The 23,648-nt window shown below is 35.4% G+C and overlaps 2 protein-coding genes across 6 annotated transcripts in view; both read right to left on the bottom strand.

Moving 5' to 3' along the window:
* LOC139977156 (neural cell adhesion molecule 1-A-like) overlaps positions 1-21,218 on the bottom strand; it is a 61,013-nt gene extending 39,795 nt beyond the window's left edge. Inside the window, exons 1-10 of one of the 4 annotated variants that reach the window (XM_071986312.1) lie at positions 20,744-21,209; positions 19,868-20,185; positions 19,448-19,735; positions 18,509-18,811; positions 17,924-18,211; positions 17,464-17,565; positions 16,965-17,007; positions 15,557-15,642; positions 14,622-14,661; positions 11,785-14,202 (exon numbers count right to left, since the gene is read on the bottom strand). In XM_071986312.1, coding sequence (XP_071842413.1) covers positions 14,094-14,202; positions 14,622-14,661; positions 15,557-15,642; positions 16,965-17,007; positions 17,464-17,565; positions 17,924-18,211; positions 18,509-18,811; positions 19,448-19,735; positions 19,868-20,185; positions 20,744-20,822 — 1,656 coding nt within the window. In that variant the 5' untranslated portion in view covers positions 20,823-21,209 and the 3' untranslated portion in view covers positions 11,785-14,093. Of the gene's footprint in view, positions 1-11,780; positions 14,203-14,621; positions 14,662-15,556; positions 15,643-16,964; positions 17,008-17,463; positions 17,566-17,923; positions 18,212-18,508; positions 18,812-19,447; positions 19,736-19,867; positions 20,186-20,743 lie in introns of those variants that run through there. The other 3 variants (XM_071986313.1, XM_071986314.1, XM_071986315.1) reach the window with 3 other exon arrangements.
* LOC139977159 (cell adhesion molecule Dscam1-like) lies at positions 3,129-9,662 on the bottom strand. 2 transcript variants are annotated; one of them, XM_071986327.1, is made up of 10 exons: positions 9,459-9,661; positions 8,745-9,062; positions 8,295-8,585; positions 7,476-7,778; positions 6,845-7,138; positions 6,445-6,546; positions 6,084-6,126; positions 5,259-5,311; positions 4,880-4,919; positions 3,134-4,462 (listed from the first exon to the last, which is right to left on the bottom strand). In XM_071986327.1, the coding sequence occupies exons 1-10, from the start codon at positions 9,535-9,537 to the stop codon at positions 4,360-4,362; spliced, it is 1,626 nt and encodes a 541-aa protein (XP_071842428.1). In that variant the 5' UTR covers positions 9,538-9,661; the 3' UTR covers positions 3,134-4,359. The 2 variants fall into 2 exon arrangements, with proteins under 2 accessions (XP_071842429.1, XP_071842428.1); XM_071986328.1 differs by lacking the exon at positions 7,476-7,778 and having other exon boundaries at positions 3,129-4,462; positions 9,459-9,662.
* Positions 21,219-23,648: the final 2,430 nt, after the last annotated feature.

The following is a 23,648-nucleotide window of genomic DNA, read 5'->3' as shown; positions in this document are numbered from 1 at the left end:
CTACACAGTTGAAGTAATTTTACAAGTACTTTTTCTTCGATAACATACTCTGTGCTTCTTGAGCGTTGTAGTTGCCAGAATGTTTGCGAACAATAGGTGAGAGAAAGTTGGAAAAGACTATTTTTAGTATGAACATCTCAGTACTCTTAATGTCGCTAGTTTTGTATGGAAGAATCACAACGTGTGATTGTTATGATTGTATTTGTTTACAATAAAGCACCTGTAGGATTGAAAGACATTTATGTTGTATCTTGTTATTTTCTACATTATTGTGAGTTTTGAGCGTGTGTATTTCTGCAAAAGTATTTCTAAAAACAATAAAAAAGACAATACGAAAGACACAGTCTTCACTTTTTTATTAAGATTTAGTAGATTTGCCAATTTATTGTAAACATTTTTAAACGTTGTAAACGTTTTGGGCAAGTTGGAAATGGAACACATAACATGGCTTTTATTTTTGAATTCCCACAACCTGAAACTCACCAATGTGTTTGACAAGTTATATATTGCAATATACTAACTCTTCACCTGTATGTCCCTATGGATAACCATGAAATTTTGTGTAAACTGTACAGTACAAACTAGTATAAATTTTGAGATTGGATGACCTGGCTATCTATATTAAAGGTCATACAACACTAAAATACAAAGAAAATACAGGTTGTACCATGGCCTCGTAGTAAACTTCGAAAGAATGTCCAATTTAATTGGTCTATTTTTTGTTAATCCCTCCATACTGTCTTCAATTAAAGTTGCATACAATAAAGCCTGTGGTTTATGAACAAATGTCTTGAAAATGGTCACTTTCCGCGGAACAATTTATCCGGACCGCCTCGCAAAATGCTATGCAAAATTGTGAAAATACTATACAAGTGCAATTTTTATACAATTGGTATCGATAAGACGACTGTCAGGTTGGTGGGTGGCGGGAGGGGAGGGGGCAGGTTGAGGCCCATCAGCCAGAATAAAAGCCCTTTGAGGTCCAATACTATCATACTATAAATTAGTTTTACAATTAGGTCTATAATCAGGTCATAACCGTATACTAATACTCCTGCCTCTACGAGTTTTATGTGAAGCTCCCCACTGGATCTACGCCAGAATGGGACTGACCTCTCAAGGGTTTCCCACTCCTTCCCATATATATTCAGGGGCGTATCCAGGATTTTCTAACCCGGGGGGGGGGCACGAATTACTATCTAAGCGGAGCGCCATCATTGGTTGGCGCGCATCGTACAAGAAAATTTCTGGTTTTAATACCACCCAAATCACCGGAAATGGCACTTTTCAGGCTTGAAAATAACCAACCAGTTGTACACTTTTGCCTGAAAACCAAGTATTTCCCAATAGTTTTTTTTTCCATCCATAACCTTTTTGAAGATTTTCAACAGTCACACATCATGTTCTACCTCATCGCATCTCCTGTGGATCATTGCTTTTGTAGGTGATTCTATATCGTCGCGGCCCACCATACACGACAGCCCCACTTTTCAAGGTTTTGAGCCCATTATTTGTTCAGAATTTGAAACTTCACATTTGCCGTGAATAAACTCACTTCAAAACATACCCATAATACAAAAAATGTCATCTATGGACAGCCAATATAGAAAAACCTCCTTGAACCTCTAACAGACCGGTCAAAATTACACGAGTAGAGGGAAGTATGATGAAGAATGTTGGTAAGGAAATTTTCGAAAATTCAGTCACAGTTGATTTATTGGTGTACAAATATTAACCCCTCTTATAACGGCTATTATCAAACTTGGTTGAAGGAAATAAAAAAATACGAGGTATTTCCGAGACCGAACACTAAACAGATAGGCGTAGGAGGCGAGGGGGCTCCTACTGAAAGAAAAATAAATTGCAATGATGTAGCTAAAGGAAATGAATAGTTTAAAAAATATCTCCTTGATAATTAAAATAAAGTTCTAAGCTTGGCCGACTTATTCGCCATTACTAATGTAAAAGAGAATTTGAGACAATCGGACCACCGTGCTGTTTCTCCATCTGCATAAGACATTTCGTTGTTTACATTTTCCCGCTGAATACTGCTCAATTTCAACGGACAGTACGGTACACGATGTCATGCGATGTAATAACCGATGCTTGCTCTTATGACATTGACATTAACATGTTGAACGCGCGGTGATATTTTTCGGGCTAATCGTTACAGCCCCCAAAATCAAATTGGGTTCCTATGACTACACCATTTTCATGCTCACTGATATGATGTGATATCTGCTGTTTGCTTTCCAAATTCGAACAGGCGCGCCAAGGGAGGGGCGAAGCCTGTAGGCAAACTATCTAAGCGTAGCGCCACCACGAGTTGGCGCGAAGCGTACAAGGAAATTTTGACCGAAAATGCCTCCCAGATCGCTAGAAATGACACTTCAACCTTTTTCTATTTTGGAATTACTAGCGATATCATAAAATCATAAAAAAAATATGCTCGGGGGGGGGGGGCGGTCGCCCCTTCCCAAAATGCGTCATGTTCCCCGACGACTCGGTCGAAACCTGCCACAGTTGGTTTCATAGCACAATTGTTTAGGCGTCCATACACACACACGCGTTATGATAGACCATATTTAGTTTATATATAGATACATTAGTGAGAGAGGAAAATGGAAACGTCAAAAATGGAGTTGTCGGTATAAGGGTAGGGTGAGGCGCACGCCTCTTCCGAAATCCTCGATCCGTCACTGGCTACCCGGCCATGTGTATATAATAGGGATCAGCGCTGTGATGATGTCACTGTTCCTCGTTCTCTTCCGGTGTCTTGGCGTTTTTCTTTTACTCCCTCATTTTCTCCTTTTTTCTCTCTTTCTTCTTTTTCTTTTCCCTTCCTTCCTCTCCTTCCTCCTCTTTCCCCCCTCTTTTATCCCTTTTTTCTTCTCTTTTTTCTATCCTCTTTTTCTTACCCGGGGGCGCGCGCCCCCAACACCCCCCTGGATACGCGCCTTATATTGTTCCCATTAGGGGATCTAGATTAAAAAAATGGCACTTCAAAGTCATAAGTGGTAAAGAAAACCAAGACGAGATTGTGAAACAAAATGTATTTCTCGATATTTCGAGAAAATGAGCAAATATTTCGAGAAGATAATAAATTTGGAAATAAATAATAGACATTTCCTACATTTCATTTTGGTCATCGTTGCATGTTCTTACATTCTTCTGGAGGATACCCCTATATATTTTGATCATCTCTATAAATATTCCTTAACCTAGAACTGTCTTAAACGATTGTTTTCAATTTGTACAGGTTTGCAGTGTGTGTTAGTTGTCAATGTGATATTGCTGCTACACTTCCATGCTTAGAAGGAAATTCAATAATGAAAATAAAAGCAAACATAACATAATAATGTGAGGTCGTGGTTAATAAATACAACATACAATAGACAACACAGAGACCAAAGTGTATATATTTATAGTGGAGATTGTGCTGGTACTCTTTGTTTCTATAAAACATATCATGTTCTATGGAACGTGTAAAATCTTTACTATAGTAAATCATTAGTGACAAACCAGAAGTTACAAAATGGAAAGTATTCTCAATGATCCCGATCATACCAATAAATGTTTGAAATATATCTTAACATTTCTACCAAATATAATCGTTTCAGGCAATCAGTTTGTGATATTTTGTTCTCGGCGTAAACTTTCTCAAAAGGTGTTTCTGAAAGTGATGGCATTCTGAAGATGCTTTCATGAACGAACGAACACAGTTCCTTTTTATAAATAATTTCCATTACATTAATTAATTGTAATATTATTTCCAGCAAATAAAAAAGTTAACCGAATAATGAAGGACAATGGAGTGCAGTGCATATATTGCATATATACAACTAATATTTATGTGTTACTGTTTCATCTTATGGTCATTTTTTGCATGGGAAAGGAGCAAACGGAAGTTAAATACGTAAACATTGTGAAATAAAATAGAATGCAATGTTGTTATTAAACTTTCAAGTATCCAAGCATCACGTTTAATTGTTATGGCAATAATAGCACCTTCAATAAGATTGCACATTACAAGAAGAACACACACAAACAAAAGTATTTGCTATTCGATGTAATTTGTAATTCATATTCCTTTCCTTTATGTGTTTGCGATCACTTTTGTATACACTGTTTCTTTTCATATTATGTTTCAAAACACTTTTACTTTTGCCGACAGAAGTAGCGTAATGGATATAATTTTTCTATTAGATAAAGGTTCAGGAACTGTTCGAACTATCAGTGATAGTACTTTGAAACCTGGTATGATACGACAGTATAGTATATGTGACATTTTTTTTTCAACATTGTACAAGCTGGCTGTATTTTAAAGAATTTGAAAGAGCTAAATTGTTTTTATTGCTGCTAATCCTTATTTAGAACAAAGTATTCATTCCCAGGCAAATAATCGTCGACACAATCGACGAAGGGACCGGGCTCATTTTCCCAATTATTGTCCTCATCACAGCTGGAAATACAAAAAAATGAAAAAAGAAAGCATGACAAACATGATTCACTGATAGTTAAGGTTTCATGAACACATCAAGAACGTTTGCTAATACTACGTATATTAATTATACTATATTATTATTAACATAATGTTAAGCTAATGTTGAATGTGCAGAGAAAGAAATATATATTTATATATTTTTATGTATGTCTACTATTCCAATGCATTAAATACATTATATCATTACAGAAATGGCTAATGGTAATTCTTAAATGTTAAATTTTGGTAAGCTTCCGGAACAAACTCTACACCTCTATTTCTGTTAGTTGAAATAATATATTATTAAAACTTTCAAGGAGAATATTGTAACATACTTTTTTTGGGTAAATCTTAGATTCTTAAGGAAAGATTTAAGTAGCAAAGGGAGTTACATACCAATCATATCTAGGATCAGTGGCCGCGTAACAATGAGTGCCTGTAGAGTGCATGGACGAAAATACAACGATACGAAATATTAAGCAAAATGAGGAATTATAGCAATATACGTTTCTGTATCAGGAGATTTGAAGACGAAAAAGAAACAGAATTTTAATTTTATTAATATTGTCCAAGTACTCATTTGGGTAGCAATACTTATATTGTTAGGATACCTGATATAAAGCTTCTAACGTCATTAAAAATAAGATAATCAAAACGTCCACATCAAAAGAGCTCAAACCAGAGTTTTACATGTTAAAATTGGCATTCTATAGATTGTTAGTAAAGAAAACATCTGCTTTACATGCCTCCAGGGTATTATTGTGATATAACTCACTTTGTTGTCTTTCGTTCTTGTCATTCTCACTGTTGCTCTCTTTATTCTGAAATCTAAAAGGACAGAAAAGTTAAATAAAAAGAATAAAGAGAAAGAAAGACAGGAAAATAGGTTTCATAAAAGTTAATCGTATATACTATCACCAGCTATATTAGTTTCCTAATGATCATGACAACTACGCTATGCTTGGAAATCTTACACCATTTAAAATTAAACTGCAGTGTAAACTTAAGCTAACAGCAAAGCTACCAAATATATTTGAGAAATGCAAAATATGCAAAAATACCTTTAACTTACAATTAAAGTAGAATCAAAACCTCATAAAAACTACAATTGCAAAAACGAATATCTTTCCCTCGATATGCCTTCTTCAGCATACAGCAAAACGATCTGACGCAAGGACATAGTTGGTAAGCAACACAAACCGATGCGTTTATGTCAAGACGTACAGCGATACAGTGAAATGACATAACGGCCATTGACGTGTGCTATGAAAACGCACTTGGTATAGTACAATATTTAATGTGCTAAGCTAACGTGCTATGTATTGTAGAATATCTCTTCATTCAGCAGATTTGTAGTTACTGTTCAGTCGTAAATGCATGCAAACAGTTCCATCAAGAAACAAACACTTAACTTCTATTGGATGGAAAAGGTTTCTCTTTTGGGAATTGACAATAACTGTTTCTGGATTTGTGCATTTCTCGAATACATTACCTGCTGTATTCCCGATTAGTAACGGCGGATGTAGGAAAATGGTTAAAGCTATAATTTGCTAAGTTAAAAAGGATAGGTTTTTTTTGTATATTTCAATAATATATATACCTTTCACGTTCGGAAGAGAATACACAACTTTTATCGGGTCTGTCTGAAAAGATAATAAGACTAGTTTTGAGTTGGATATTAAATTTATAAACCATACTACTAACATGCACTTTCAATTTGAAGCATTGTTCTCTTTAAATCTCCATTGGACAATAGCTTCGGTAAATAAACATGCATTTCAATGACATAAAGCATAAAGGCTTGATTACTGTTTTTAAATAACTTTATTTTACCTGCTGTAACAGTTTGTTAAACTTTTGTAAAACGAAGTGAATATAGTTGTAAGTGTTTGTCGATGTTCCATTGTTCAATTCTGCATAATACATAGCTTAAAGTAAAACCATGATTATGATGTACTTACTTTTTAATATTTGTATAAGCAGAGCCACCAGAAAAATGAAAGCAAGAACTGCTAACATGACGATTGCCAATAATTCTCGTGAAAAATATACCCTAGATGTCACTACAAAAGAAAACAAACAACCAAAGGGATGTACGTATTATTCAGTGGAGTCAATAATTGATCAATTAAAATACACACAATACTATGGTCAGAGGAACTGTGACTAAGCAGGCCGCTAATTTTGGTTCAGAAGGATTAGATCACGTCATTTGAAGCGATAGCTGTGAAACCTTAACTTTCACATGACAATTGAAGAAAGAAATCTACTATGTCTTATTGTTAACAATTTCTGAAATTATTTGAGCTTTAGTGAAACTGCCGGCCAAATACTTTATTAAACGCACAGTGGCAAACTTACCATTTATTACAATAGTCTTACTTAACGCATATCCTTCTGAATTATTAGCCACACACTGGTATTCCCCAGAATAGTTCATTGAAAGGCCTTTAAGCTCAAACTTCCAAGTAGTAATGCTTTTGTTGCTCATCTTAGCTTTGGTGGGAAAATGTGTCCACTCAGTTCCATTCATGTTCGGGATCATAACTAACACTGTATCAGGGGGAGGATATCCGTCAGACTGACACTCAATAATGATGTCACTTCCGTCGGGGACCGTAGTTGAGAGGCTCAGCATACGTACACTAACTGGATCTGTTACAAAACAGTAAAAATGAAAATATATCATAAATGCTTTGCTGCAAATGTTAAATCGGTGCCAGAAGTTCACAGAAGTTAGTATTTTTCTTAGAGAAATTGACATAGGATAGCACTTCACTAAGAGCTTCTTTTCGAAAGTATCTTAGTGTCCATCTTGATAAAGAAACCTTAATCAGGCGTAAACTTTGAAGCCCAGTTGTAGAACTGTGGAGAACAAATATTTACACAGTTTCGGTTCTATGAAGAACAAAACCAACTGATGCAAATTAGTGTTAAAATTGTAATATATTCACCTCTATGATTTCTTACTTGTTCATATTTCAAGACTTACATTTAGCTACAACATTCAATACTTGTGTTGTTGCAGCTGGAGGAATCTCGTTGATAGCGAAGCATCTGACTTGCAGAGGTTGGCTCACGGCCACATGTATCATGAAGGTCCAATACGTGAATGGTTCTATATGATAAACATACTCAGTAACGTTGGTTAGGATATTCCAATATCCTTCTGTTGACAGCCATTGTAATTCAACACTTGGTCTAGGGTTACCCTCAGAAATACAGCATACGTTGGCAAACTGGTGCAAAGGTAGGTAAAGTAAGCCGTTCTCTGCGTATCGGATTGAAGCTGGAACTACGTTGCAAACAAATGAACAATTTTACCAATCACCGACCTTTTTGAGAATCAATGATTTGGTTTAAATAAAACAAGCGATGTATTTACATAATGCAGAATTAGCGTGTTAAACACATATATCATGTGTGTAGCGCATGGAAAAGAATTTACCAATCATCATCGCAATTGGAATCAATTATTTGGTTAAAAGAAAAAAAACTGATTCAGTGGGATAATGCAAAGTTAGCATGAATTATGAATTTAATGATATCGATTACAATGTGTCTCTAAAATTACGTTACAAAAGCAATATAAATTAAATGGACGTATTCCTCTTTACAAAGAAATAGAAGACATAGTAATGTATTAATTGTGTATTTCCAAGTATGACCATATAGGTGTATTTAGTTTCTAAACTTACACCTTCTAAGACATCTGGAAAACGCCTATTAAAATTCATTTTCGTGCTTTTTCATCTTCATGAGCATGACTGTGAAATATTATACAAAGTATGGTGCACATTAGTTTACTAACATTGGACGTCTATTGCCACTTCCGAGAAGACAGTCATCTCCGTACGTAACGAACACCTTAACAACTGACGATGATAGCGGCGATGCACTTCAAAGGTAATCTCACTACACATATGTTTCATAACTCCCGCTGGAGAATACGAATTCACTTCTTGCACAATTAAAAGAGGTCCATTTTGATTAAGAGTCCATGTGATAGTGTCCTCTACTGTAAGGGATACATTTATACAACATGTAGTTGAAAAAGTCTCATTTTCCATGGCACCATTTTTCATTGACACGGATGGAAAACCTGTGGGATCAAAAGATACTAAGATTGTTCATTTGTTAAAAAAGAAAAGTGAAGTTCAAATTGACTATTGATTAAGCTATTTAAAAGTGGAAAAGTACTTAAGAAATTATGTTGCGTTTGACACTATATAGTGATAGGTTAGGAAATATTGGTTCTCACCAATAACTGTAACTTGAATGGATCTTTCTGACGATCTTCCTGTGTCCGAAAAATCCATACGACAGGTATATGTACCAGCATCAAGAAAGTTGACATTGTGAATCTCCAGTGCAGCAAACACGCCGTCTTCCGCAACAGTAGACGTGTAGTCTTTAGTCGTCTTAACTACATTGTCTACTTTTAAATCGTGTCGAAAGGTTGTTGATTGCGGCAGATTCCACGTGACTATTGGCACATGTCCACTCGTGTCGAAGTTTACTTCTATTCTCCCAACGGTACCAAATTTTGTCAGTATTTCCGTGCTTTCGTTAAGTGATACTGCAATTTGAAATAAACATATACTTGTGCTTCATGTATAACTACAGAAATAGGATACTGAATAATAACAAGCACATTAACTAACGAACTAACTCTATTTTAAAAGATTATTTGTTTGCAAAATAACTTAGCAATTGAAGCAAAAACTTAAGAACCTTTGATTATATTATGTTTAGTGTCACAAGGAGATTGTATTTGAGATGGCTTTTTTTATCAACTATGAAACATGAAATCATTCCTGGTTTATAAATTTTATTCATTCAATACCATTTTGTTTGAAAGCAGCGAAATCGTAATAACCTTTTTGATTGAAATATAATGCAAATATTTGAATTGAGTTGTCTGAATATAGCTATATAGGCGATTCATAGATTTGTTCCTAGAGTTTATACATACCCGATATCGAAACTATGAGAGCGAATAACCACCATCTTGTGTAAGGCGGTAGTTGTTTTAAATAGATTTTCGCGTCCATAAGCAGGTCTAAGGTTTCAGGATTCTTGCAAGTTTTCGTTGGTTGGATTGTAGACAAATCTTGTAGTTGAATAAAACTGTTATGAAAAATGGCAATAGCTACCTTCAGGAAGCAAATGACAGTTTCATTTCCGTGAAGCAAACTGAGCTTAATTGTAGTTAATATAAAACTTGAGTTTATTATAATAAGTGTTTACTTTGTACATGATTATTAGTTATTCATTATAGTTTTTTTTATTGTGTTAACAATAATTGTGAAAGTGAAAGACGCACGATCCGTCAGTTGGGCTCGCTAATACGCAAACACACTTAGTGCTACTTTTGACAACGCCTAACGTTATGATATTTGAGTGCACATATATGATTGCTTATACCATAAACTTTGGTGTCTGTACACAGTTGAAGTAACATTACAGGTAGTTGTCTTCAAGAACATACTCTGAGCTCATTGAGCTCTGTATATGCAATTATGTCTGCAGACAATGGGTAAGGGATTATATAGCAAATCAAATCACCGGAGATTTGGAAAGCACCATAGGCAACTCTTAGCTTAAAAATGTCAGTAATCCAAATGTTGCTAGCTCTGTCTTGAAACATAACAACTTGTGGATTTTGAAGATATTTGTGTACTTTTGAAAAGATGGTTAAAAAGATGTTCATTCAATAATCATGTGTTCTGTCATGTTTTGCATTCGCCTAGTTATAAGTGTTTGTACTTGGGGTTTTGTTTCTTAACTACAACAACACAAAAATCCGTTCGTCGGACGCAAGCAGTTTAGCGATTTCGTGTCCCTGGCTAAAACATTGTGTCCTGCGTTCGTAAAAATACTGGAATTATCGGTTAACATAGTCAGGAAACTGTCTTGGTTGTTTTCCAAATACAAGGCAAAAAACTTTGACTGATACTGATACCGTTTTGATCAGGTTCAAAGTGTAATACATAATGCGGCTATAAGTTTTGAATTTCTACACCCTGATACTCATCAATGTGTTTAACAAGTGATAGATTGCATCATATTCACTCTTCACATATGCTTCCTCACGGATATATATATATATATATATATATAAATATATATATATATATATATATATATATATATATATACATATATATATATATATATATACATATATATTGTAGAAAAGATGAAGACAACATGTAATGCCTTTAAACCCAACATAATATTTAGAATAGAATAAAAATAACTACACGCTACACAAATTTTCGGACACCCGATACTCATAGCTAGTACAGTAACTACTCTTCATGTTCCACAACCGTGCATCAGTAACTACTGCGCTGTGTTCGCAACACGGTTACATGTGTTACAGGTGGCACAGCAATTACTGCAAAGCTGTTACACGTTGAACTACGAATCCGACAGGTGAAAATTTGCAGTAATTAAAAAAAAAAATAATATTTAAAATTTTAAAATTAAATTTACAATTTAAAAAAAATTAAATTTGCAGTAAGAAAAAACTTGCAGTAATTACTGTTCCACCTGTAGCACATGTTACCGTGTTACGAACACAGAGCAGTATTTGCTGATGCACGGTTGTGGAACATGAACAGTAGTTACTGTACTAGCTATGAGTATCGGGTGCCCTGGTCCTTCGTCAGGCGTAAAAAGAGTGATTGAAATCACAATAGTCTACCGTAAGCCCCAGACTGTTCAAAGTGCTTGAACCCGGAAAAAAAGCCATGTCCCTATTGAGACCATGACAGTGTGAACGTACTTTAAGGATAAATTCGACTTCCTTCAAGTTTCTTTTATTATGGTCAGACAAATTACCCAGGATTATAGCAAACTTGAGACGGTTGATATTGTGTTGCGGAAGATTAAAATGTTCAGCCACTGGAAAACTGGTTTTGTTGAGTCTGATTGTGCTTTTGTGATTATTAAGTCGTAAACGAAAGGGAGTGGAGGTTTGGCCAATGTATTGTATATCAGTACAGAGAACACAAGTGATAAGATATATCACAAAGGGAGTGTCACAATAGGTAATAGGCTAATGCTTTCAAATTGCAATCTATTATTTGCCCAACCATTCTGTTTTTGTTATGTAAAATTCGCATGTATTGTATTGAATTACAGAGTAGTGTGTTTCTAGAGACAGTGGTCAGTTGTAAACTGTTCTTCAGAGAGAAAGGTAGAGTGAGAAATAGGTATAAGACAAAGCACAACTTGTAAAGACTGAGTAAAAGAAAAAGAGAAAAAGAGAGAGATAGAGAGATGAGCAACAAAGTAAAAAAGAGAACAAAAAGAGAAAATTTCCTTTCGAGTTTAATTTCACTTTGTCTGGTGAACAAAGAGATTTATGTTAGGGGGTAAGTAGACAAGAGATGGAGAGAAGAAAGAAACCAACATGGGGAGGACGAGTGGTAGGAGAGGATTAAGGGTAGGGAATAAACTAAAGAGGGAAAAAGATAGAAAAGGGTGGAGAAGAGAGATACGAGAAGAGGGATGAAAGAGGGGAAACAACGCAAGGAGGGGGGGGGGGGAGGGGGAGCAGAAGAAAGGTCAGTCATGTCCTTCCTGAATGCTGAGCCCATGTGGTTGAATGGTGCGAAGGCATTGCATCTATAGTCCCTCTGTCTGCTGATTCGTACTAGGTCAGGACGGTTATCTAAGAATTGAATCCCATGTAGAGACATGCCGTTTATGTCATAGTTGGGAACGTTAAAATGTTCTGCAACCGGGGTCTCAGTCTTCATGGTGTTGTCGGTTGGTCTGTGACTTTTGAACCGCTTCTTGGATTCAGCAATGTGGTAGCTGCAGACAATAATCTCGAAATGCGATCACATTTGAAGGTATCATGCTGAATGGGTGTAGGGTTAGAAGTTAGAAGTGGAACAGCAACACGAACAAGTAGGTTGCGTAAACGAGTGTAGGCAATGGTAGGTGTTTGGACTCTTCCCCTTCCCAAATTGGTTTCTTCTTTTCTTCATCCCGTGTCTACTTACCTATTACATCTATCTATTTTGTGTTTACCCTGCTTATGAACCTGTATGTATTCTGTGCGTGTTTTGTCCCTTCTGTTACTGTTACTTGTCATTCATCATCTGAAGGAGATCCAGATAGGATCGAAACGTCACACCAAATAATTTTTACACAGAATAAAAGAAAATTAGTCCGAGGCATTTTCATACTATAAATTTGCTCTATAATTAGGTCATAACTATACTCTAATACTCCTTTAGGAGTCTTATGTGAAGCTCTACATTACCCTGGGTCCACACCATTTGAGAAAATTGTGATCTCATTCAGGATCTAGATTACAAAATGGCACATCAAAGTCAGAAGTGGTAACAAAATATTAGACAAGATTGTGAAACAAAAATTATTTCGAGAAATTTCTCTATCTTATTTGGGTCATCGTGGCATGTTCTTACATTATTCCGAAGAATACCCCATATAGCTAAAATATAAGTTGAAATATTTATAAACCTACAACTGTCTTAAACCTTTTTTTTTTTAATTTTGACAGGTTTGCAGTGTGTGTAAGTCGTCAATGTGATGTTTCTTCTACACATCCATTATTAGGAGGACAATTCAATATTTTAAATAAAGCAATATTAAGATAATAAAGTGAGGTCGTGGTTAATAAATACAACAGACTGTAGACAATACAGAGACCAAAGTGTTTATATTTATAATGGAGTTTGTGCTGATACTCTTTGTCTCTATAAAACATATTATGTTCTTAAGGAACAAGTACAATATTTACTATAGTAAATCCTAAGTCACAAACGAGAAGTAACAAAATGGAAAGTATTTTCAGTGATCTCGATCATAACAATGATTTTTTTGAAAAACATCCTAAAAAAATTGCCAACAAAAAATTGATTTGTAAACTTTTCACCGACCAAATATTCTCGACTTTAAGACTGGTAACTCTGAAATGATGGTGTTCTGAAATGCTGTCATGAACAAACGAACACTGTTCCTTTGCATATATAATTTTCATTTCATTAATTATAATATCAAGTTCTATGAAGTAACAGAGATTAATTAGAATGTTCAAAGACAAGTGCATTATCTATATGCACAAATAATATTAACGTGCTGTTTCTTTTAGTTAATGTATATTTGTTGAATGGGAATTTAGAAAACGGAAGGTAAAATGAATTTAAATGTGATATTGTTTTGGCGCTTTCAGGAAGCATCAAGTTTGATTGTAATGACAATAATATCACTTTTGAAAATGCACATTACAGGAAGAACGAACATTAACTACAGGATATTAACATCGATGCACAGATATTTGATATTCTATTTTATTTGTATTAATCCATATTCATTCCTGTTATATCTTGTGATCACAAGTTGAGACACTTATGTATACACTGTTCCTTTTTCATGTAATGTGTCAAAACACTTTTTCTGACAGAATGGGTATGATGGATATAATTTTCCTATCAGATAAAGTTTAGGAACTGTTTTTGCTCTCAGTAATAGTGCTTTGAAGCATGTTATGATATAGACGGTATAGTATATGTTACAGCATATGCAAAATAAAGGATTTCAACGAGCGAAGTTGTTTCCAATGTTGCTAATCCAGATTTTGAACATGGTATTGTTTCATAGGCGTGTAATCGTCGACATAATCGACGTAGGGACCGGGTTCATCTTCCCACTCCTCATCGTCCTCACAGCTGGAACTATCAAATGTGAGAAAGGAAGCAACATTCACTGAAAGGCTCGTCTTTCATGAATATGTTACTTACGTTTGCTAATACTACGTATATTACATTCTTAGTATATGATGATTAACATAATGTTAAGCTAATGGTAAATGTGCAGGGTCACCGCATAATCTCATATTTGTAAAAGAAATATGCTTCTGTTTTATGTAAAGCCTATTATTTCCGATGCATTAAATACATTCTATTATATAGAAATGGCTAATGGTAATTCTTGAATGTAAAATTTGGTAAGCTACATGAACAAACACTACATCTCATCTCTGGTATTTGACATAGTGCACAGTCATATTACAAAAACTTTCAATAGAGTATGAAAGCACACTTTTGTTTGATAAATCTTACATTCAAAAGTAATAATAAAAGGAATTACTAACTTATCATATCTAGGAGAAGTGGTTGCATACAGCTGAATGTCTGTAGAGTTCATGGAAGAAAGAGCAACGATCAGAATAAATATAAGCAAATGAATTATGATAGCAATAAATGTTTCTGTATCAGGATATATGAAGACAAAACAAGAGAACACGAAACTATCTTATCAAGTTTGTCCAAGTGCTCATTGAGTAAGGAAGTAATAATTAGTGGCGTAGCGAAAGGGGTGGGCTAAGTAGGTGGGGGGGGGAGGGGCAGTGGGCAGAGTGTCCACCACAGAATTTGTTGGGGATGCGATGGGCTACGGTGGAAAATCAAAGGTAGCTAAACAAAATGTGAGCAGTCACATCGAAAATATGTTCGCTATTCGGGCGGTTGCATTGTGTCTCTGAGTGGCCATTTATTTGTATTCATATATATATATATATATATATATATATATATATATATATATATATATATATATATATATATATATATATTGCAATATGTGATATAACCAGATGGTTTTCGACCGCGCAGGCTCGCAAATCCTTTTGTCGTTTTCCCCTTTAACAATTGGTAAAGGTTTTGTACCAAGAAATGTAAACTATAGTACACGAATGTAGTTTAAAAATATGGAAATGATAGCACCATTTTCCGAAAAACAAAGTATTTCGTTATTGCATGTATACCTCTCCACCAGGACGGCGATCCACCGCTATGTGCCTGCATATGGAGACAGAAAATTTGGCCTACCCCTCCCTCACATACACCAGAAACCTGGCTACGCCGCGGGTAATAATTCTATTGATCGGATAACTGAAATAAAACTTCTAACATTAGTAAAATGAATATAATAAAATTTCAAACATGAAAGTTGCTTCATAAAACGGTTAATACATTAAGGCTGTGGTATATTTATATTACTATTTCAAAATATATCTGCAGTGGATACCTGCAGGATAATTGTGATCGTACACACCAGTTTGTCTCTGAGACTCGTTCTTGGCATTATCACTGTTGCTTTCGTCTTTCTCAAATCTAAAGCATTTAGAAAAATATATATATCCTGTTTTAATTTCATATGACCATGGCGTCATAAATTTGCTAGGCGAGGAAATTTTGCGATATTTAATTAAAAAACAGACTGCAAAGTAATCCAAACGACAATGCAAATATGTATGTTTAAGAAATGCAAATAAGTATGTACGAATGATTTATTACTCAGTAGTTTAAAAAATGAGAAAAAACCTCATGTTTGATAATATACAAATGTAGATACGAATCTCTTGCTTTGGAATGCCTTACAGCTTAATCTCAGATTGGACTATTGAAGTCCAATCTGGGCAGTGAAAATCTTGAATGTATATTAATCGTACAGTTCTGTAGTATATGCACTGAAGAGTAGATTTACATATAATAAAGAAAGGTTCTCAGGGTAAGAAGGTCATCATAAGAAAGTTCTCTCAACCTGAGAAACAATTTTACTAGACCTTGTAGAAATTGTAAGATGTCAGATTGTTGTTATTTAATATGTCTGCAGTGACTATTAAATTGGTAAACCATTGACATTTGGAACTGCGTTTGTTCTATATATATACCAATGCAATCACAAATGAAAGTAATGCAATCACACTGTCAACTAGGATGTGTACATTCCATAGAGTTAGCAACATAAACAATGTATTCAAGAAAGTAAACTGGAAAAGAAACTGCCGTGCTGAGAATATCGCGAGATTTTCTTTCGCTTTGTCATCTCTTTCTTTAAACAGGTAAGTTACAAAGTACATTTCAATCCAACACTAAGTTTTCAACAACCATAACAGTGAGGTTAAATATGGAACATATTGCTTTTGTCGAAGATTGCAGTTAATAAGTAGTTCTGTCCAAACATGTATCTCCTTAAAGTACATGAGGTAAGGTTAATAAGCCCCCAACAATGCTCATGATTTTAAAAAAAAAACACAAATTGGCTATCGAATCTATCATGGAGCCTTTTCTCTCAAGAAGAATGTATAGAAAGTGAAATGGTTTATCCATTACGTTGCAAGTGACCTTTTCACCTTACACGATACAAAAGCATTCGACATTCTGCGCAGATTCTGCGCTGTAAAAGCAACATTGTAATGTTTGTGCCTAAATGGGGAATATAGTTCCACTTCGTATTAGGTTTCTAACAAAATAAGTTTGTCGGCCATCTATATTCATTTAATATAGATATTTGTACTGCTAAAACTAAAGAATCATGAATGTTGTCAATTAATTTCTGATACTGGTTCATATGTCTACAATTGATGTAACAAACAATAGTAAGAGCTTTAATTTGCTAACAATATCTAACGCATAAAAAGTTGAATATATACCTTTTACGTTCGGAAGACAACACGCAACTTACATCATTTCTGTCTGAAAAGATAATAAACAGTGCTTTTGAGATGAAAATTACGTTTAGACTTTATCGATAAAATACCATTCTACTAACAGTTAAATCACAGTTTCCTTTAAAGCATTGCGTCTAAGAGTAACCACTACCTCCATTGGATAGCAACTGTTGTTAAGAAACATCTTTTTGCAGGAAAAGTATACATTAAGCAGCAATTTGTGTTACTGTTACGAAACTTATATAAGTGGAAGATAATTATAGCTTTATGGTTATTATGGCTTCTTTTATCATAACAAAGGTTAATACATTAGTAAACACTTTCAATAGCCTCATTCTTTAGAAAATTTAATGTATCATGACAATATTGATTTTAGGCTCTCCTTAGAAACTAAAAGAGTTCACATTGTTTACCAATGCTCCATTGTGCAATTGTCTCTCATATTTAGCCTAAAATGAAACCATTATTATGGTCTACTTACTTTTTAACATTTTTATTAGCAGAGCCACCAGAATAATGAAAGCAAGAGCTGCTGAAATAACGATTGCTAACAATTCTCGTCGTAAATATACCCTAGATGTCACTACAAAAGAAACAAACAGAAAATGCTGATGACTCTCATGTTGTAATTTCTGTCTTTGGTAGAGTAGAGGCAGTGAATATACGTATTAATGGAATCAATAATGGATCAAATTTTGAATACACTCAAACTATATACAGACCATCTGTAAATATGTAGACCGTGAGCATTGATTTAATATAATGATTGAAAATCTCGTTCACGTCTTTTAAGGCGATAACGGTGAAACATTAACTTTCACAGAATAATTAAAGAAAGAAATCTAGTATGCAGTATTTTGAACTATTTCAGAAATGATTTGAGCTTTAGTGAAACTGATGGCCAAACGCAAACTTTATTAAACACACAGTTGTGATCTTACCATTTATTTCAATCGTCTTACTTGACGCATATCCTTCTGAATTATTAGCCAAACACTGGTATTCCCCCGTATCGATCATTGCCAGGCTTCTCAGCTCAAACGTAGCAGTGCTTTTGTTGCTCCACTTGGCTTTGATGGGAAGGTGTGCCCACTCAGTTCCATTCATGTTCGAGAGCATTACTAACATTGTATCAGGGGGAGGATATCCGTCAGACTGACACTCAATAATGATGTCACTTCCTTCGGGGACCGTAGTTGAGGGGCTCAGCATACGAGCACTTACTGGATCTGTTACAAAACAGTAAACATGAATACATTTCATTTGTGCTTTGTTGCAAATGTTAAACGTTGCCATTAGTTTTCTTTAGGGAAATTGACAGTGCATCTTTACGAAGGTATCTTTTCCCTTTTGTTCATAATGAAACCTTAACCAGCCGTTAAATATGTAGCAGTTGTGGAACTGTTAAGAACAAATTCTAAACATAGTTTTGGTACTATGAAGACAAAACCAACTGATACTGTTCTATGTGAATGGTAATACATTCATCCGTTTATTTAGTTACTTGTTCATAGCTGAAGACTTACATTTAGCTGCAAGATTCAATACTTTTGTTGTTACAGCTGGGGGAATCTCGTTGGTAGCAAAGCATCTGACTTGCAGAGGCTGTCCCACGGCCACGTGTATCATGAACGTCCAATAAATGAATGGTTCTATATGATAAATATACTCTGCAACGTTGGAAAGGAATTTCCACTCTCCCTCTCTTGACAGCCATTGTAATTCTACACTTGGTCTAGGGTTACCGTCAGAAATGCAGCATACGTTTGCAAACTGGTGAACAGATAGATGACGTAGGCCATTCTCTGCGTATCTGATTGAAGCTGGATCTACGTTGCAAACAGTTGAACAATTTTAGCAGTCACCGACATCTCTTGGAATCAATGATTTGTTAAAAAAAATAGCAATCCCAGTTACATGATGCAAAATTTAAAAAAAAATGATAAAAAATTGCTTAATATAAGAGATGTTTTATAGAATAATTGTTGCTCAAGCAGAGTCTATAATAAATAACAGATTATGTAAGCCTTTCTTTGCGTATACGATTGAAGTTGGATCTAATTTACAGAATAAATAAGTAAACTAAACACCCGATATATTTCCTATGTTATACCTTAGCTTAATCAGCTCACAAACCATGTAAGTGAATTTAACAATCACCGACCCCTGTTGGAATCAATGATATGGTTTAAAAAAGACTGATCTAGTACCATAATGCAAATTTAGCCAGCTATAAACATTATTGAATTAAATGAAAATAACGCAGATTCCCTCATAAATATTTTTCAGTGCGTCTTACAACATTCTTTTAATAGTCAATAGGACTGTAGCAATATAAGTACATTTCTAGGCCTATACCTTCTTATGCATCTGATATCACAAGTATTAAAAACTTATTTTCATTGTTTACAACTTCATCATGATCAGCATGGCTGTGAACAATTATACAATGCTTTATTACTTACATTGGACGTCCATTGCCACTTCCGTGTAGACGGTAATCTCTTTCAACGAACACCTTAACAATTGACGATGATAGCTGCGATGTACTTCAAAGTTAATCTCACTACACATGTTTTTAATAACATCCTCTGCCGAGTTAGTCTTCACTTCTTTCAAAATTAGCAGCGATCCACTTTGATTGAGATTCCACATAATGCTGTCCTCTACTGTAAGGGATACATTTACACAACATGTAGCTGATATTGTCTCATTTTCTGTTGCATCATTTCTCATTGACACGGATGGAAAAGCTGCGGGAGCAAAAGGGACTAAAATCGTTGAACATTGATTAAGCTAGTTTAAAGTGGAAACTACTTAACAGAGTCTGTCGACTTTTACATAACACAGTAACATTTTAAATCTATGAAATGTATGGGTCTCACCGATAACTGAAACTTGAATGGATCTTTCTGAAGATATTCCTTTGTCCGAAAAATCCATGCGACAGGTATATGTACCAGCATCAAGAAAGTTGACATTGTAAATCTCCAGTGCAGCAAACATGCCGTCTTCCGCAACAGTAGACTTGTAGTCTTTAGTCGTTTTAACTAAGTTGTACACTTGAAAATCATGTTGAAAAGATCTTGCTTGCGGCATCGTCCACGTGACGTATGGCACATGACCACCCGTGTCGAAGTTTAGTTCTATCTTTCCAATGGTACCAAATCGTGTCAGAATTTCGGTGCTTTGATTTAGCGATACTGCAAAACACAACAAACCTTTATTTTGCTCGAGGAACAACTCCAGAAATTGGACATTGAAGATCAAAATAAGCAATCACTAACCAACGAACTACACAATATTATACCTGAATATTCCTTGGCAAAATAACTGAGCAACTTGGAGCAAATAACTAAGAGCCCTTGATTTATTATGTTCTGTTTGCATATTTAGTTTCACAACGAGACAGGAGTATGAAACATATTATTGGCTGACGATTTGAGATCCCTCCCTGAACGTTTATATTTTGAACTGAATGTGTATTACTTGAAATAGAACACAGCATGTACTTCAACAAAATAATCAGGTATATAAATGACAATTCTGTTTAATCAAATGCAAAGCAGGACAGTTTTTCCCGTCTATAAAATGAATTTGTTTAACGTCATTGTTATTTGAAATCAGTGATAACCATGACATGTTTGTTTGAGCGAAATAAAATGGAAAAAAAGTGAGTTGACTGTAATTTACTGAATATATTTATATTGGCGATTCATATATTTGGTCCAATAGTTGAATTCTTATAATTTGACACTTACCTGATAAAGAAACTATTAAAGCGAATAACGACCATCTTGCATAATGCGACATTTGTACTAAATAGCTTTTCGTGTCCATAAGTAGGTCAAAGGATTCTTGCAAGATTTCGTTAGTTGAACTGAAGACATATCTGAACGTTGAATAAAACTGTTATGAAAAATCGCAATAGCTGCCTTCAGGAAGCAAATGACAGTTTCTTTCCTGTTAAGCAAACTGAACTTCCTTGTGGTTAATATAAAACTTGACTTGATTATTATAGATAGGATGATGTGACTTACAATGGTTCTGAAACCGAAAGGCGCACGATCCGTCAGTAAAGCATAAAAACGGTGCCAAAATATATATATAATAATAATAATAATCAGCAATTATTCTTACAACGCTTAAGCGCCCACAAATGTGGGAGAAATCTGTAAGAGCTTATGAATTACAACTTACGCTTCAGGTGGCTTCCAATTCAACATTTTAACTTCAATTTGGAATCTTTTAAATTTAGCAAGTCATTTCAGAGATTTCTTTGCTAAAAAAAAAATCCACCTTACCATGACCCGGCCGGGTATGGAACCCGGAACCTCCCGATTGCTAAGTCTCATTATTATTACACCGGTGCTTATTTAGCGCAAACTCCCAGGGTTCAATGCGCTTAACAGATATACAAAATACAATTGAATAACGCTGATTTAAAAGTACTGATAGAGGTGAGGCTACGTATTTATGATGGTAACGTGTTCCACAACAACGGTGCGACATGGCTAAAAGCTTGCTCTCCGACTTGCTTGTTTGATCTACGAGTTGTGAGAGCAGAACTTTCAGAGGATGACCGAAGGATACGAGATAGTTTGTGTATGTATGTATGCATTTTAGATCCTTCTGCAAGCTGGAACTCGCAAAGAAGCCATCATTGGCTTATCAAAGCCGAAAGCTGACCGGAGTCAATCTTTTAGATTCATATTTAGCGTCCATGATTACGAAGTGTCAATTGTCAAAACCTCTGTAACTGGACGCCCTACATTAATCTTGGAGTGAATCGAAGGTGACAACTGATGGAGGCATTTGTATATATAGGTGAGGATGCGAAATTGTTAGACATCCAATGCCTGATATGCTTAATGCAATTTGCATAAAGCATATCATTTACAGCTTCACAGGTCGGCAGGATCATAACCGTACACATCTGTATATCATGGGCATATCGGTGGTAACTCATGCCATAGTGTTAAATGATAACTTGCAGGGGCTTTGTGTGGAGTTCAAAACCACAGGGCCCAGAACCGATCCTTGTGGAACCCCATAGCGAACATGTCGAGGATTCGATAGTGCCCGTTAACACATATACACTGTGAACGATTGCTCAGGTAAACACAAACCAATTTAACGCCATATCAGATATCCCAAAAGACGTAATATGTAATATGTTTAGCAACTTCTTGTGATTTACAGTGTCAAAGGCTCACTGAGATATAATTACAATACTATTGCAGCCTTATTACTCTCCATAATACACGATAAGTCGGTGTGTATTCCAATCTTCGCAGTTTCAGTAGAATGTTTGGTTTACTATTATACATTCTGATGTTGAATTTAACTCGATTTCAGTAACGAGGCATGGGCCTTAATATTTGAAATAATATTTTCAATCTTGTTCATGAAAAACTCCAAGAGCTCGCTCCCCTGTGTGCTGTCCAATGAGTCACATGGTAAAGCTGGTGGATCATCTTTCAACAGGCTGCACAGGGCATTAAAAGTAGACTTCTGGTCGGATGAGAAAAAAATGTTGCTCATAAAAATCTTCCTTGGCAATCAAGATGTGAAGATTGACAAGGTCTCGCTTTTGTTCATACATTTTACGTTGAATATTAAGTTTGGTTTTCTCCAATGCCTTTCACACGCACGACGTTCACGCTTGGGTCTCCTGATATCATCGTTGATCCAGGGGCAAGTTGCCTTAGTTCGTGTCTTCCGAGTCAACATAGGAGCATATTTATGGAGAGCACTACCCACAATCTCGTCAGTCAGTGAAAGCATCATCAACTGTTATCGATGAGACATCCAAAGAGTCGAGTAGATGCTTTACATCCATTTCGACCACCTTATTATTCACATTTCGGTAATACCCCCTCACGTTTGGAACTGCTTGAATCAGTTTTCTTACCCTTAATTTAAAAAAAACGATGATGTTATGGTCAGCTTTAACCGAATCAAGAACAGATGGTCTAGTACAGATTAGATTGTGTGGTCTGACCAATACAAAATCAAGGGTGTGCCCACTTTTTTTGTGTGCTACCACTAACAGCCTGGTGCAAGTCATGCACCTCCAAAATTTCCATAAACTGAATGACCCCTGGAGAAATTACGTCATCAACATGTATATTAAAGTTACCACATGTTAATAGTCTACCAGGTCGAGTGACCAGTTCGGATACCAGACGCTCAAACTCAAACGGACCATCAATGTTAAGCAGTTGAGTTGGTCGATAAGTTACAGCTAGTGTGAACTGTGACGATTGAGATAACGTTAACACTTTACACTCAAAAGTTGATGTTGGGGGCATATATGAATATTCACGCAGTTTTAACAATTTACGATGGATAACAGCTACTCCGCCAAACCGTCTTTCCCCCCTAGACAAAAGTTTGATACTGTAATCTTTCGGACACAGCTCCTTTAACCCACAAATGTCAGTAGGTTTAAGTCATGTTTCAGTCAAGAATGCTTTCAAAAGGTCAAATTGTTGATCGAGTAGGTGTTCACAGACAGTGGTGACCTTATTACAAACAGATCTTGCGTTCAGAAGCACGCATTTAAATACAGATAGCTAAGAGTCCGGTACTCCTTTAATGTGTAACAGATTGTCGTGGTTTACACCGTAGGCTGTTGGCAATCCATTTATAAGCCGACGATTA

The sequence above is a fragment of the Apostichopus japonicus genome, chromosome 12 (assembly GCF_037975245.1).
Source record: "Apostichopus japonicus isolate 1M-3 chromosome 12, ASM3797524v1, whole genome shotgun sequence".
NCBI classification, from domain to species: domain Eukaryota; kingdom Metazoa; phylum Echinodermata; class Holothuroidea; order Aspidochirotida; family Stichopodidae; genus Apostichopus; species Apostichopus japonicus.
The sequence above is the reverse complement of the archived record's forward strand: the minus strand, read 5'-3'. Positions and strand labels throughout refer to the sequence as shown.